Source organism: Leuresthes tenuis, unplaced genomic scaffold (assembly GCF_036924035.1).
Source record: "Leuresthes tenuis unplaced genomic scaffold, fLeuTen1.0.hap1 SCAF_16, whole genome shotgun sequence".
In the NCBI taxonomy this organism is placed as follows: domain Eukaryota; kingdom Metazoa; phylum Chordata; class Actinopteri; order Atheriniformes; family Atherinopsidae; genus Leuresthes; species Leuresthes tenuis.
Window position 1 is genome coordinate 23462451 of NW_027325370.1, and position 16835 is coordinate 23479285.

Here is a 16835-nt window from a genome sequence, read left to right on the forward strand (position 1 = left end):
CGATCTTGAGATTGAGACGATGCTAACAAACATACCCAATCTGCAGTGCAGAAGTTGACCGCTTCAGCAAAGTTATAACCCTGGTTAAAACCGCTGTGGTAGGCTCTGGGGAAAGTGATGACGAATTCGCCAGCACATTGGTTGGTGCGGACAACCTGCCGATCAGAAACACCACTGTCAGTAAAAGAAAACTTTATTTTTACTGCGCAAACGCACTGATGTGACACTGACCGGTACACCATGAGACATGAGGATATTGGGGTTCATAATGGTGACGAGCTGATGCAGGAGGTCAGGCTGGAACTCAAACAGTTCTGGTGTCAGCTTCTTCATGACCTCCTCAAGTCGCTCAGCTGCCACGGAGGGAACCCCATACCACGTCTTAGGCTCACCCCTGGAGGTGGTGGATACACGGAGAGGGGAAAGTTACAGTATTTCACTCAAATAGCGTTTAAATTTCACTCATTTCAGAATTCCACATACAACGCACGAACAACCATTAATGTACCAGTGCAGGTAGTTAATGGAGTAGCTCCAGTGATCCTCAATGTGCCAGCAGAAGGCCGAGAACACCATGCCCACATAAAGCCACGGCACCTTCATCCCAGAGATGTCTCCATTAATGTGGCACAGGAGTGACTGCTCCAGCACAGGCATCACATTCAGGTTCCAGCCGCAGCGGGCATATTCCTGTCCAACAACGACAAAGTCCACCGATGTTAAGAGAGACGCTTTAAGCCCTTTCACTTCCGCTTAGGGTTGTCAAAGAAAAAAAAAAAAAAACTACACCCAGGTAACAACAAATACTAAAATGACTGGTTTAGATACTCATTTGCAACAGCATCAATACCAACAATGAAGACTCCTCTGCAGGCGGGCGGGCATGCACAGCCCTTCCCTCAGTAGGAGCTGAACACATGAACACTAGCTGATCAAATGCCAAATGCTGCTGTTATTAAAATGATTGTTTTTGTGGAAGTTCTTTGTGTTGTATTCATTTGAGTTAAAAACAAGCAGCATTTTTTATTCCCTCTTAATAAAAATGGTCCCAGTATGTTCCTCGGGTATTGGTATAGACTCTATAGTTTGTATCGGATTTTGAAATCATCATATCATAAAAAACATGAATGAAAAACAGAATGGATACGCTGCTCAGCTCTACTTTTGACAGTTTCATGGGGCAAGAAAATACATATACGTCATTTACACTGCGTAAACTGGGGTACCCCCCCAAAAACACCTTGATGGATCCTTCTCATAGGGACAGACAACTATCAGCTGGAGCAATGTATAACATTTTCAACGTGTAATCTAAGGCTACAAACTGTCCCTACAATAACAAAGAGTGTAGTTCAAGTTTTTCTCTTCTGTTGGAAACCAAATATTGCTTAACTTGCAGCAGAAAACCATCATTTACGTACCTCCTCTTCCTTTGTCAGCGTCCTTTTGCCATTGTTCATCGGGAAGCCACTGCCAAACTCCTTGGAGTGTATGTCTGCGCCGTACTCAACAGTCACGTCTTCCTCAATACTACTGACTAATCTCCAGAACTCTCTCTCCACAAGCTCAGTGGGAACCATCTGCACAGGTGACACAAGGAAGAGCTCAGCCCCACACAGTCTCGTCTCCATCGTCTCTATAAACTGATGCATTTCTTGTGTTAGCGCACTCACATGGACGGGCATGTTGAAGTAATCTGCTTTGAAAGCATCTGCCATTTCCCCAAAACTCTGCAGAGTGTACTCTCTTGTTGCTTGTTCAAAGCCGAACGCTTCTGCCGGTTTCTTGCACTCCTGAAACGTCAGACAAGAAAGAGAGTGAGGGGAAAAAAAAAGAAAGAAATCAGAACAGAGATGAGTCTTGTTGGTTAAGGGTGCTTAGAAGCATTCTCACGTACTTCTGCCACACACTTGGGGCATCGCCAGTTGCCTTTCGGGGGATCAGCGAGTGGGGGCAGGAGACAGTAAGTGTGATAGTTGTCATCACAGCCGTCACACAGCAGGAGTTTGTCGTCGTCGTCTCCCCGACCACACATCCGACAGACAAAAGAATCCACCTTTGAAGTCGGGAAAGAAGAAAGAAAGTGCTGACTATACGTCTTGGAACCAGATGAATGCAGACAGCCGCAGCTATGAGGCACAGGGCAGGTAAAATGTGGAAACAAAGAAGCCACTCATGCGTCAAAACCAATGCAGTAGGATTAGTGACAAGTCATAAAGACTGCAGTGATTTATGTTTAAAATCCCAAAAAAATCATTTACCTTCTCACGGTAATTCAATGTCATCAATCTTGCATCCACTGCGGTACTTACACACTGCGGGTTGGTGAGATTGCGCCTAAGCCTCATGGTCATTTTGGTGCAAGGTCCATCTGTATGATCTCCCTCCCCATTACTCTCTTTCCCATTCTCCTGCTTCACTTCTTCTTTCTTCACTACTGGCTTAACTGTAAGACTTGGGGGAGGTGGCTGGGGGTGGAAGGTGCCCCCATCACTTTGCCTCTCTTCAGGCTCCACTGGTTCACTTTTGATGGTCATATCACCAGAAGCAGGAGACACATCATCCTTGACGGTAACCGTTTGAGGCAGTTCATCTAAAAGAAAAGCAGAAAAGAAGCGCTCGGGATAAGATTTGGTCACAGAAGATAAACTTTGTACAACGCTTATTGTGTCTGACAAGGTGGTTAAATTGGGTTGCAACAACAGTACATACCTTTCTTCCTCATACCTTTGTCCCTTGCCACCAGTCCAAGTCCCATCATCTTAGGCCCTGCACCATAGATCTGTAACTTCTTCAACTCGGGGTTCTTCTCTATGTCTTCCTCTGTAGGTTCAGGCTGCAAAACAGGACAAGATCTATTATCCTGAAGGCCCAGGTGACTGGCTGCTACACACAGAGCAAAATAACAGCCTTGGCCAAGTGCAGCACAAACAGTTAAACATGAGCATAGCAATGCATCACAAGAAGGAATTAGACTAGGCTTAAAAAGGAAAGTTACCCTACATCACAGTGACAGCTGAAAGGTTAAGACCAACCACCAGAAAACAGTCACCAGCAGATGCAACCACAGTAAGAGAAGAATTTGACTTGGAATCATTTAGTTGTTTTTAATAGTCAGTCAAATCCCGGTTAATAATGAATGTAGAATTTGAATAACAACACAAAAATGAGTCAATAAAGCAAGAGCGTCACTGTCAGTAGGCTTCCATCTGCAGTCGTTTGACAAACATGTCGAGGGATCCTGGATTCATTTGTTCAAAAGTTCAAACTAAGAACAACAACATCTTTAAAGGCATGTCATACACATCTTCTCAGCCGAGTCTTTCGTGGTTAAGCAAGCCACCATCGTCATTGTGGACACGTCATTTCATTCCAGATGTGGAAGTATAAGAGCAATGCTGGCTTGGCTCTTTACAAGGTCACTAAAATATATCAGTTATAACAGATTTATCTAACTCTGAAGGTCTGAAATACAACGCAGCGCGCTGTGTGAGCAGCGTTACCTCAGAGGCGACGCTCACAGTGAACCACAGAAGGACAACAGTATGAGGAATACAGGGGAAAAGGGAAGGCATGTTCTGAGCCGTCTGTTTACAGTCAACGGCACTGAACTTGGTTTTGGTTATGGAAGTTTAAAGAGATCTGCACAGAAAAATGTTCTGTGCATTGAAATAGGTTAAAGCTCACAAACGAAGCGCAAGTCGACAGCAAAGAAGCCAGAATATGTTGTTCTGGTTACTAGAACTTAATGCAGCTGTTGTTTTTTTTGTTTTGGACAATTTCACAGGTCTGGTTTAAAACAGGAATTAAAGGTGCATTCAAACATTTACTTTCTGGAAGCAGAGGACCATGTGAAGTTAAAGATAACTTGTCCTGTACGCATACAATGTCCACGTTAATAGTACCACACACACAAAAACTAGACACATACAATGCCATAAAAGATGCTGTTCAGGTTTGTTTCTCTTTTTTAATTCCCCACAAGAGGGCTAGAGTAGAAGCATTACTCTTTTTTTAATTTTCCACCTGTTTGCAGTTGCAAGCCCTTGAATAATGCAGCTGTAACTCCGCTGCCCTCAGAGTCTTTGCTCTTTATTCTCTGTGCATACAAAACAAGCGTCTTATTCTGCCATCAAAGCTTTGTGGAGTTAAACGGTGCACATCAAAGCGGATGGAAGGGGTATGATGGTGTGGGGAACCAAATGAAAAATAAATCACAAAATGGTGTGGCTTCGAACGAGCAAACCCGGAGAGAGTTGAGCTCTTCAGGACTCCAATATCAAATCTATCGTGAAATCGTGGTGGTCTTCATGGGAATACTGTTGAATTAAACATATCTAAGTTGGCCATGTAAGTGCACTCAAAAGAGAACGCATGCAGCACCAGTGTTAGCCTGTTAGGGTGAATAGAAAACGTGAAAGAGAGCCCACAGAGCGAGTAAGCTTTCCAATGCCAGTATACCCCCGCAGACACAGAGTGAAACGGAGCGCGTCAGCCCAACAGTTAAGAGTAGAACACCGAGTTGTCAATTATAGGTTAGGGAAGGTTCCGTGTGAGGCGCACAGTGGCATACATTTTAATTATAAAAAGCACTTTCCCCCTCCCTGAATCTTTAAAATGAAGGCGATAAACGCACCGACGGGTGAAGGATCACTTTGAGGCTAACTGACTACTGATTTGAATGGTTATCATGAAGAGCAAACAAGTTAAATGAGAGCAGGAAGAACCGGTCAGAGAAATGTTCCTCTGTGTTCACTAGCAACTCTAGAACAAATAGACAATGGTTAAGAACAATTTTCCCCTATCATTTCTTCCGCCACGCAAGGCTTTTTACAGCAACGTCAAACGCAGTTTTGTGACCGTATTATGGGACGGAGGAGGTTTGATTGCATGTTAATGACAATGTTTTAGTAGTCAATTAAAACAAAAACAGTGAAACATAAAGACAACTTCAAAAAGGGTATGGTGGTTTAGGAAGAGCAGAGGGGAAAAAGTGTGTGGGGGGGGGGACGGAAAGTGAGCTCCTAAGCTGAAGAGGCAGTACCGCAGAGATGAGTTGAGAGCCAGTGGTGAGAGGATGGGGGGGCAGATCCTCTGGACCCTGCAAGGGGAGACAATAACAGCAACAATAAACTAAGACAAAAGGGAAAAGGGAGATGAGAGGGGAGGGGAAAGAGCCTGGAAAGATCAGCCAGTATAAATCCAGTTGGAACCTCTGAGGATGTGTGTATAAAATCCTTCCAAGTTCAGGATAGCATGCGACTCTCGTTGCATCATTCAACGTTCGTTCTATTCAGTTTGCAGTGTGGTAGACCAAAATGCTCCAAGACCATCAAAGGTCCAGTCCCGTTGTCATCATAGAAGATAAACCGTTATCAACGTCTATTTAAGGCAATATCTCAGCATTAGCTGCCAGCAACTAGCAGGTTATTCAGCCGTGGCACCAGCAACATGCAATTTAAACAGGGCAGCATTGGAAACCAAAAGCTCGGTTCAGGGGGGGGTTTCTCTTATGGCAACCAGCTTGTTTTCATGCATGATACTTGGAAACAGCACGTAACCACAGTAAGCTGATGTGCAGCCAGTAAATAAAGAGATTATCTAGTAAACATTTGCAAACTAATGGGTTTCTGCCTTTGAATCTGCGATGACCGACTCCCCTGAGATCAGAAAACAATTCCGTCCAATGAGAAACAATTAGCCAATTAGTGTCATGGGTGGGACTAAAGCCGCTGTCAACCCGTTCATGTGGAATTTTTTTTAGTAACACAGGACATGGAGTGTTTTCCCTTTTTTGTCTGTGGGAGGCACTCCAGCTACTGAACGGCAAGTGGAGGAACGAGCCAAGAGTCACATTTCTGTCTGACATCAGGTAACAAAGTCTAATGTGTGATCAATTTGGTGTGTTGTCAAATCTCAGAATATTTATGAAGTGTTTATGCTAAAAACCAAATCGGTGGATTGAAATGCATCTCGAGAACACGCCTCACAGGCCGGGTTTATTAACCATCGTGCCTCTCTTCATGACACAATCATGCATCCGTCTTTAAAAATCTGCATCAGGCTTAAAGCTGTTCCCGTCAGTTCAGGATTTCTTTGACATGCTACCAAAAAACAATTAACAAAGATAAAGAAATGCGCATCAATACGTTTGCATGTAAAGAAAAAAAAAGGTAAATAAGATAAGCAGATGTATGTTAGTCCAGGCGTTACACCCACAGTTGTAATATTAATGAAGAAGGAAGACCTGTGAAATAACCCACCATCTAATTCGGGGACAGAAAAAAGCCCAAAGAAAGAAAACAGATGACAAAACAATCCACAGAACAGAGAGCGGTAACAGCAGAAATAAGCACAGCAGCATGAGCAGATGGAAAAGAAGCAAGCTGGGATGCGCTCTGAGTCACATCTTCTAGGAACACTGATGAGGGCAGAAGAGCAGTTCAAATCATGACAGCGTGGCCCACTCTACGCATACTAAAGCTCAATCCAGGATCAGATATTGAATCATTTCTACACTTGCAATTCAATCGAGATAATCAAACGGCAAACGCGGTACGTTTATTCTACGCAGTTTAAGATTGTTAGAAGAACTGACTGACGGTTGTACGCCGCCACCTGCTGGTTCAAACTGACCAAACAGATGACATAAGGCAGTGTTCACTGTGGAAACAAAGAGCTTCCGAGATCACATGTTAGGCCAATAAAGCAGATTCTGATTCTTATAGAGAAAAGAGTTTTTTCACGTTCACAACGTTTCAAATGTGAATGTTGCTCTATGGAAGCTCAACTTTCAAAGCTGGGTGCCCAGCACAGATTTGCAATCATCACAATTTCAAATGTGTCCCCAGCATGTTATCGAGTCAGTATTTGAAGTCTTCTTAATATATAGGTCAACTTTACTGTTGGCCTAAATAACATTCTTTTTTTATTATTATTATTTAATCAAAATTTTTGTCATAATCAGAATTTCTTTTACTTGAGCCAGAAATGTGTACTGCGAGGTCACCTTTCACCTTCAGGACAAGGTGGAAAAACTAGCTAAATCTCAAGGAATTCCTTCCAGGTGGTCATGAAATATGTGAAGACATAAAAAAGGTTCTTGTTAAAACATTTAAAAGAAAACAACAAACAAACGGCAGTTTGCGTACATATCACTGTAACTTCAATATAAGACACGGTGAACCAGTGACGAACAACACCAGATAACATGATTAGTGTTCCGGATTTTAATGTGTGATTTGTGTCCCGAGGGGAAAATTCCATTTTAAACTACCTAAGACAGCCTAAATGTGCTTTAACACAGCGCTGAAACGAATTCATCTGCGGACAGGGCCAAAAATTTTTTTTTAAAAATAAAATTTATTGGATTATTGTGCAGCTTCACGAAAAATTTCCCCCCAAAAATCGATCATTTTCTAAGATGAATATTTAGGCTGTGAGGTGCATTTGTTAATGGCATTCTAAAACATTTAATTCAGACAACAAAATACGTTCCTGTACATAGTTACTGACCAAAAAGCAACACAAATGTAGTGAATGGCAGTGGGGACGGGTACTCTGACTCACATCGGGCTGGCACCGGTTTGCTCTGCGTCCGTAACTGCTCATTTTGGATGGCTGCACAGACTGCCGCAGGGGGATAGAGTGAGGCTTGTACTCTTTATCCACATCTTCGCCGTCATAGTGCTTTGGCTTGCACGGCTAGAATTCAAGCGGAAAAAATAAATTAATCAATCCAAAAATCAAAACATAAACGTCTTTCTGATACGGTGACAAAAAAAGACAAAAGAAAAAGGTGAGACAAGACTGTGTAGAGTAATACCGGAAGGCTTGACCCGGACTGGAACATTTCAAAGGGGTAGACAATCCTCTCGTAGTGCGAGCGCAGCAGAGAACCAATGTTCTTGCCTGGCGGGTAGCCAAGCCTCTGGGCTACGCGAGCCCAGCGCCGTTCCTTACAGACCATCTCAAAACCCCCTTCATCCGTCACAACCTGGAACACAAATACGTTTTGTTTTACAAGGTTTCGCAACTCAAAACAGACAAAAAAAAAATAAGGGATTTCAAAATGCATCTTCGACAAAAATCCTGATTCTTATTCACCTTAGACAGGCTGAAGAGATCGAGAATGCGCCTTTCAATATGTGGGATTTTTAAGGAAGATCCTTGGATCTCCCAAAATCTGGCAATGCGGTCCAAGTAATTGAGCTTCACTCTGGTCTCGGCCTAAAGTGAGATGATCAAGGACGCACCGTGATTACAACAGCCTGCTCCACAGCTGAAAGTCAATGTAGATAAAACAACAACTTTTACCTCCAACTCATTTAGCCTCTGGATGCGGGGTGTGAAGTGGAAGCTGTCCAGCTCCACTGAAAAAGGTGGCTGCCAGTCCTGTTTGGGGGCAAAGACATCAAATTAAACGTGGAAAATAACAACAAACTGGGTAACATCGCTTCCCATTCACAGAGGTAACGAAAAGCAACAACTGAATGGGGACATGCATTTAATGTGGCTGGACTTAGCTTTTGGCTAAATCCGCAGTTTAACTACGACTTCTAAAATCAAGAACTCGGCTCTGCTGTGAACAGGAAAGACAGCCAAGATCACAATAACAATCAAAGGCCTGAGATGAACTTAATGAGAACTCAGAATGAGTCGCTACGGAAGTTTTCATTTAACTGATCAGCGACCCCCTAAAAACTTAGAAGAAACGCAAGATGTATTCATTCTACTGCTGTTAATTATTACACGTACATATTTCGTATCACTATGTTATGTTTGAATTTGCAACGCAAACATCCACACAAGTAAATGATTTGCTCTCGTGTCATATTCATTTTCCTGCTCTCCTCTTATCAACACTCCAGATCACCAAACTAAATAATTACTTGTCCATGTTCTAAACAAAGTCTTGGTTTCAAGAATGATGTTTTGTGAAACCTGGTAAGTCAAAATGAAAAATGAAAAACAAACAAAAAAAAAACGCCATAGCTGCAAGATCATCTAAATAAATGCAAGTATTTACTGGTGGGGGTCGAATTTTGCAGATTCCAGATTTCTCTGCAATCGGACGGATCTTGGCGATGTAGCCCAGGGGATCCTGAAACTCCTCCCATGACGGCTCAAACACTGGACACTCCGGAGGAGCTATGAACTCTTCCCCTTCCATTGCCCTGAAAACAGAAAGAGCAAAAATTGTCAAACGACTGAAGAAGTTCTCGCACATTCACAAACAGGCACGATGTCGTCCAAAATCGCAAACAAGAAGGTGTGGTTCTGGGCACATTTTCCTCCCTGGAAGTGGTACGGAACAAGACTCTGCCTGCGTTCCTTTCAAGGAAATTAAGAGCGAGCGTTTTTGTTTCCAGAGTTTATACAAATTTTTAAGGCCATCCAGATACAATGGGACACTGAGTGATGTATGAAGAAGCTGGTGACTCATATTTTTAAAATATGTATCGAGTGCTTCGGGAACTTTAAAAAAAAATAAAAATTATTGAGAGTAAACACTTATAAGTTTATGTAAAGGATTAATTTCAAAGCCATTAAAAATACAGATACCACAAAATGTTACGTTATGTGATTTGTCTTGCAAAACCATTACTTCCTGGTTGTAATGTCAACTACGCATCATGTAACAGTCAGTTCCTCAAAATGTAATCTAGTGTATCATTTTCAAAAGGGGTAAAAAAAAAAAAAATAAAATAAAAAGTTAGAATAGTCTGATATAACTCATGGGGAATACCAAGATTTTGTCTGCAAAAAAAAAACAAAAAAAAAACACCCCTCCCCCACATCAGACACAACCAAACAAATCCCACACTCTGGTAAATTCAGACACGGTGACAGAAGGAGTTAAACTTTTCTGTGATGCTCTAACGCCTGTTACAAAAATAACATTACAGCCTACTGGCAATTATTTTATCTGAACTCGATCATTTTAGCTGTTAAACCCTTTTCCATTAACCTATATGGAAACAACAACAACTAACCCAAGATGTCCCATTTCGATCACTAGTTTCCACCTCATTGTCCAGCTGATATGGTTTAATGGCACAAGCTTTTTATTTGAACGACTTTTATCTTCTAATATCCAACTAAAAACCTTTAACCTGATGGATTAAGGTACAAAGCTAAACAACAAAACACAACTGTGGGCCCATTTTTACCTTAAAACCCATCAAAAAGACAATGAAGGCATGAAGCACATCACTTATATAATAATCAACAACAAAAACGTCATAATCATGAGAGCTCCGGATACTAATCAAATTTGGGATGTAATTATAATCAAATTAGTTCACTAGTAATGCTAGTATTTCTGCAGGGACCTCAGCATGTATGACTGTTTTATGTTATATGAATGTGTAATTTGATCAATAGTGTCAATCTTTACACAGCGCATATTAAAATCGACATAATTTGATGTTGGGACATCACTGACACAGATCCAATCTATCTGATTCTTTACAGGCCTTAAGACGAACAATGGCGTGGATGAAATGAATCCTGAGGTATTAAAAGGCCACAAAGGCATCACCACTCACAAGTGGGCTGGGTTACGTAAATAACTAAAACAACAAATGCAATTATTTGGTTGTAGAGACCAAACAGACATCTAAATGTCGATGTTTAACAGTTTCATAACATTATTGTGTTAGCTGAAAATGTTAGCCACTAAACTTGGGAAAACTGTCGTAAAAACTAACCTTACCTTTAGCGCAGCAGGAACCACAAGAAGTAAATTAAAAACAAAACGCTTCTAATCGCGTTATTCACACTGGACTGGCTAGTTGTCATTTAGTTTGTTTAAAATGATAATAACGAACACTGTTTGTGTTCATAATTCAGCTATGAGAGGATATATTACTGCTTACAGCTAACATTAGCACCAAGGCCTCCACTTTTTTCCCCCAGCACCATCCAATCGCCTCCCACGGTTTTAGATAACTAGCATCCGTTTGCTAACGTTCAATGGGTGGCTGAGGAAATCAAGACAACTATGTAACCGCGGACCAGCGAACATACATAGCATAACTCAGGTCGATGCGACCAACCTGCTAGTCCTATTTGAACACGCAGAAATGTTAATATTTGTTGACTCCGTTATACTACAATGCCTAGTTGCATTCCTGTGACTGACCCGAAGACACCTCGATGTCCCGGGGTATGATAGGGATTGTGGCCGCTCTCCTTCCTCTGTTGTTGTGATGACTAGTAGTTAGCTAACGTTGGCCAGCTGTGCTCGGTCCAGTTGGCTAGCTACCGCTGCTAGCAAAGTTGGCCGTTTTCAGCTTGAGTTCTCCATATACAGCGCTCTGTCAAACACACTGTTTAAATACATGAATGGCTGTTGTTCTTTTAATACTAAGCGGAAGTCTCAAACTTTGTCAATTATGTCGTGATCAATCATTTTCCGATCAAAATCATCACTCTCTTCAGGCCATCCTATCTTTCTTGATGAGACGCCATCTTAGTTTTTTCTCACGACCGAAGTACAACCTCAAATCTTCGCACGTTGTCTCTAACGTCTACTCCCTGAAAGTAGTGCCCACGTACACAAACTGAAGTCACGTAATTACAAAGGCACTATTTGTTGAAAAAGTAGGTCAAATTATTCGCACGCGTTTGCATATTTTACACGAGCAATACCACAACGTTTAGTTCTCTCAACAAAAGTCTATTGCAATGTTTTACTCAGCCAATTGAATTTAATGTACTATTGTACATAATGTACATAATGTTTAAAAGTGCTCTTTCATGAATCATTTAGTCACTAAAATTCTGTTGAGTTAGTCTTGAAAAGGATTTAAACTTGCTGCTTTCAAATCATCAGCAATTAGTCTCCTCAGTTCACTTTTGGGACTGGATAGTGTAATAGTATGATTTCCATCTTTCGTGTGGGAGACCTGGGTTCATATCTCCTGCATGAAAGGTACTTCCTCCAGTCGGGGTCCTCAGGCAAGACCCCCTTACCCTATCTGCCTACCTGTAAGTCTTTGGATAAAAGTCTCTGCCAAATGCATAAACATAAACAAATGCTTACAGAGAGACTCTAAAAGAAGGGGTTATGCAGCTCATTTGAGAACAATTGTATGTCCTGATTAGAAATCAAAATGAGACAATTTTAGAAAAAACAAAACACCCCCCTCCTCCAACAACAACTTTCCCAATTTCCTGTGCAGTCTACTGTATAGAATTAAAGACAGGGTTTCTATTATCTGCAATGGAGTCTTGTGGAATGTAGTACTTACAAGTTAGAGGCACTATTAATTGACTTGGTCAGCACTTATAACGTCATCTGCTACCAAGTTGGATTTTTAATGAAATAACATAATGACATAATGAAAATAACCTTAGATATTGGTAGAATATAAATTATTATAGAACAGAATAATTATATTTGGATAATTCATTAATATTACTCCCGTGCTATCATGACTCCACTGGCTTCCAGTCTGTTTTAGAATTGATTTTAAACTTCTGTTGTTTGTTTCAAACGCCTTGAATGGCTTGGCCCCCTCTTACCTGTCAGAGATTTGAACTTTTCGCAATTGTGGCAGAGCTTTGCGCTCCTCGGGTCAGCTTCTGTTAGAGGTCCCTGGGTCAAGATGCAAACAGTGGGGCGATCGTTCTTTTGCCGTCGCTGCTCCCAAACTGTGGAACAAACTGCCCCCGGACATTCGCACCACCACTGATCTCAGTCTTTTTAAATCGAAGCTCAAGACTCACTTTTTTAGTCTGGCGTTCGGTGTTAGGTGGCGTTAGGTGTGTTCTTTCTGTCAGGTCCTTTCTATGTACTTCTGGAAGGCTTTTAATTCCCTGCAGCGTTGCAGCCCTACAGCACTTTTTAAAAATGCGTTTTTATGTATTGTTTTTGTGTTTTATGGCTTTATTGTAAAGCATTTTGGGTACCTTTGGACTATTGTAAAGGGCTATATAAATAAATTTGAATTTATTTGAATATATCACAAACAGTAATCAATTGGCCTCAAAAATCTACACAAAATATTTGAATTCAATTTATTTTCTGTATGTGTCACTTGTGTTTTGAAAAACGCTTTCATCATTTTTGCCACTTTCTATAATATGTTTCTTTACGCTTTATCCTCCTGTGGGGAAGTTTGTTTTGGGCCTAAATGCTTCACAGTGCTAATGCTACAAACGTGTCTGTAGTTCAGGTGGAACAGCGTTATCTGACAATCAGAAAGTTGGTGGTTTAATGCCCTGCTTGCTTGAAGTGTCCTTGGGCAAGACACTGACCCCGAGACTGAGTGCGAGTCATCAACAAAACAACACCGCTTGGCCTCTAACACAGTATGGACTGAAAAGTGCTGTACGAGTTTGTGTAAATGGGTGAATGTGGCTTGTTGTGTAAAAACACTTTGAGTGGTGAACAATCATTTACTATTTCCATGCATGAATTCACCGTTACAGAAAAATCTAATCATAGTTTCGTACCGAACTAAATTCCCATCATCCAGACAGAACCTTGCATACCTATTACAAAAACAGACACTGCACATACCCAACAGTAAAGCACTGTTGCACAAACTGTTTAGCCTCATACAGATTTGTTTGAAAGATTAATAGAGGTAGAAACAAAACAATTTTCGAAACAGTTACATCAACAGTGGGAAACTCTGTTGTCAGCCTCAGAACAAAAGCTCATAGTCCTTGTAGAGGATATGTGATGAGTTGATCAGTGTCCTCTGAGCTTGTCTAAGTATGGGCAGATAAATCAAGTAGAGCGACTGTTACTTCAGTGTGTAGTAGTTGTACAAGCTTAGTTTTTAGTTGTATAATGAGACCATGCTGGCATCCCATATCTGACTAAGCTCTAATGCTGCCGGGTAGGATACAGAAATAGAGCCATCTTTCCCTAACTGTACACGCTAAGTATGCTTTAAAAAAAACAAAACAAGTGTCCGTTGTAAATGAGAAAAAAAATGTCCCCATTGTTAAAAGTTTTCTATTTTAGAAAAGTGAGCTGGTGGATTTGTGTCATTGTTCTGTAAGCTGAGGGGGGTGGTGTTGCCAGGAAATTTAAAAAACAAAGTTTCACGGAGCGACTGCAATTGTTTGTGAATAGTATAAAAAGAACTGGGCCTGCAGAGTTCCTGTGTTGATCGGCCTGGATTCCGACAGGATGTTGTTGACTCTTACATGCTGACTTTGACTGGTTACAACTGCATGATGCCACTTGATAAAAATACTGATGCTCATTTGCTCGAGTTTTGAAATGAGCAGATGAGGTTGAACAGCATTAAAAAATAATATTTGAAGACAAATAACACGTCTGTGCATAATTGAAGACAATAGTTTTATAAATTGACTATAATGCTGTTCATATAAGTTCATATCATTGTCATAGTGCCTTATGTCACAGAAACCTTAACTTATGTACCTTATTTTGCTTTACTGTCACACAAACTACACACACACACTGGTCACTTCACTGCAAGGACACTTTAATTTATCAGAAGCAATAAATATTCACATCTCAATTCTCTATTCTTTCAGTACACATAATACATATACAAAGAAAAAAATGTAAATAATGTTTAAAATAATATCAGTAAGTGCACTGACATATAAACCTTCATCAGGCTTGAATTGAATTTGTCACTGTAACTCATTCTCGCACCGTCAGTCTGAAATAATAAGAAAAGAAATAGAGGTCAATATTCCTTTAGGCCAACACCTCCTGTGCCTGTCCTTGTTGTATATGTGCATACTAAGTGGCACTCACATGCACGCACCTGAATACAGAATGGGAGCAGTTCATCCCGTATCTATAAGAAGCCTATGTATAGTTTAATATGTACATTCAGGTTTATACAGTACAATCTATTCAATAAGTGCAGATATACTCATGCAAGAAGAGTTAAAAAGGACACCATTAAAAGAAAAGGATAGCAACACATACATCTAAAATCTTCATTTAACGATCTTGACTCTCTCCAAACCTTCTTAAAAAAACCTTTTTTTTTGACACTTCAAATCTTCTGGAATTTTTGCATCTTTTTCAGCAGCTTGTTCATCAGACATCTTTATTTTGTGCTCTCCGATTCGGTCTCTCCTAGTTTTTCACGTGGTAATCAGTGGCACTGAGTTAAACTACGTTAGTGCTCAATTGTACTTTCAAAGATTGCAGTAGCAAAAGGGGTAACACTTACGCGAGGCCCATGGGGAAAAAATAAGAACAGGAATTTCAGTATGTACCTGTAGGTTATTTTACATTCGTGATTCTCGTAATATTTTCCAACAAGAAGCCCTCAGCAGGGTGCCAAGGCATTAGAAAATGTAATAAGAGATTTCTGAAAGTGTCAGGACAGGGAGAGTCAGAAGAAGGCAATTTCTGACTGAAGACATCACATGTGCAAAACCACGAAAACTCATGTAAAAGCGTGCTTCTTTCAAATACATAGAAAAACGCAGAATGAATAAATCTGACGACTGCGAGGAAGTGGGCATAGGAGCCCTGAATAATCATGTGTATCCAATCTTAACAACCCCACTTAAATTGACTCTGTGAATTCAAGGTTCGTTGGTTGCCTCATCTAAGAAGTTGTGTCTGTTTGCTCACAACAAACAGATAAGAAAATGAGGAACATTATCTGTGTTCAAATTTTCAACAGTCAAAAATACTAGTTATTTAAAACTCAACATTATGGATACTATGGTACTGTGAAAATAAATCACACTTCACATATCAGAATACCCTCTAGTGGTTATGGCAAACTGAGAGAATCTGTATGCGCATACATTCTCTATAACCATGTACAAACATCTGCTGATATAATTAATCACTGATCAAAACAATTATTGGACAATATTCATCATACTCATAGCAGGTATATCATAATATCAATAAAACAGCAAGAAGCTTTAGAAACATTCAAAATATATTATTGTTTGTATCATAGATTTCCATACCCCACATGGAAAGTGTCATAAAACCTCTTGCTAACACAAAAAAAGACCCTTAAGCAAAAGACTGTCAGAGAACCGTGCACTGCTTTCAGAAATTTAAGACAGAGCAACAAATCTGAGGTTTTCTTGAGAAAGAAAAAATGCCTGTCAGCAAAGCGAAACCCGCAAGAATGGATGGAGACATCATGAAATTAGGTAAATTATTGCAAAGTCAAGGGACTTTTCTTTTCTTTTTTGGCAACTTTCTTCTGTTTGTCAATGCAAAACGCCACTGGAATGCATTTAGTGGTTCAGTCTTTATTTACATCCCCATCTAAGCAGGTGAACACGTTTAGTCTCTGTTGGACCACTGTCATATTATCACATCTTGGCACTGTACATAGTCTCATACATACTCAACTTGACTTCAAACAGTTAAAACTGAGGCAGTATAACTCGATATAGATTTAGTTTCATCTTAAACTATATGGCTATAGACTTTTTTGATTGTATGTGGCAATATGTGGAATCTGTGTTCATGTAGTGTGTGTTGCTCTGTTGCGGCAGGTTATAAGGATGTGGGCACATATTATTTAACTCTTGCTGTGCTCCCTATCTCCACCTACATGTGCGGGAAGCGGAGGTGAAAGTAACAGAGTCGAAGCAGACTGCGTTTCTTCTTGTCACCAGCGCTGCTGCTGTTACTTTCTGTCCGGGCAGATTTGGTTCTAGCTTTAGATCTGCCCACCTCCACCAATCTGTTATCTGACCTCTGATCCCTGGAGCCCCAAATCCTGCTCACACCACGGTACTTATCCGGTTGATAGGCTTGGATTTGGAGCTGCCCCCTGTACCTGTCGCTCCAGCCCCCGTCACCTGCGGCCCCTGCTGAGGCTGCCCGGGGTGCTGGGGGGGGA

General features: G+C 40.8%; 2 protein-coding genes across 6 annotated transcripts in view; both read right to left on the minus strand.

Annotated features, from left to right (window-relative positions):
• Positions 1 to 11507, minus strand: part of kdm5c (lysine demethylase 5C) — a 17243-nt gene extending 5736 nt beyond the window's left edge. Inside the window, exons 1-15 of one of the 5 annotated variants that reach the window (XM_072367445.1) lie at positions 11147 to 11507; positions 9029 to 9176; positions 8317 to 8394; positions 8107 to 8229; positions 7826 to 7996; positions 7570 to 7704; positions 5045 to 5101; positions 2713 to 2836; positions 2313 to 2593; positions 1898 to 2056; positions 1674 to 1793; positions 1422 to 1580; positions 509 to 690; positions 232 to 394; positions 36 to 155 (exon numbers count right to left, since the gene is read on the minus strand). In XM_072367445.1, coding sequence (XP_072223546.1) covers positions 36 to 155; positions 232 to 394; positions 509 to 690; positions 1422 to 1580; positions 1674 to 1793; positions 1898 to 2056; positions 2313 to 2593; positions 2713 to 2836; positions 5045 to 5101; positions 7570 to 7704; positions 7826 to 7996; positions 8107 to 8229; positions 8317 to 8394; positions 9029 to 9172 — 2016 coding nt within the window. In that variant the 5' untranslated portion in view covers positions 9173 to 9176; positions 11147 to 11507. Of the gene's footprint in view, positions 1 to 35; positions 156 to 231; positions 395 to 508; positions 691 to 1421; positions 1581 to 1673; positions 1794 to 1897; positions 2057 to 2261; positions 2594 to 2712; positions 2837 to 5044; positions 5102 to 7569; positions 7705 to 7825; positions 7997 to 8106; positions 8230 to 8316; positions 8395 to 9028; positions 9177 to 10717; positions 11114 to 11146 lie in introns of those variants that run through there. The other 4 variants (XM_072367443.1, XM_072367444.1, XM_072367447.1 and 1 more) reach the window with 4 other exon arrangements.
• Positions 11508 to 14457: 2950 nt separating this feature from the next.
• Positions 14458 to 16835, minus strand: part of iqsec2b (IQ motif and Sec7 domain ArfGEF 2b) — a 33624-nt gene continuing 31246 nt past the window's right edge. The window contains 1 exon segment of the mRNA XM_072366797.1: positions 14458 to 16834. Coding sequence (XP_072222898.1) covers positions 16541 to 16834 — 294 coding nt within the window. The 3' untranslated portion in view covers positions 14458 to 16540.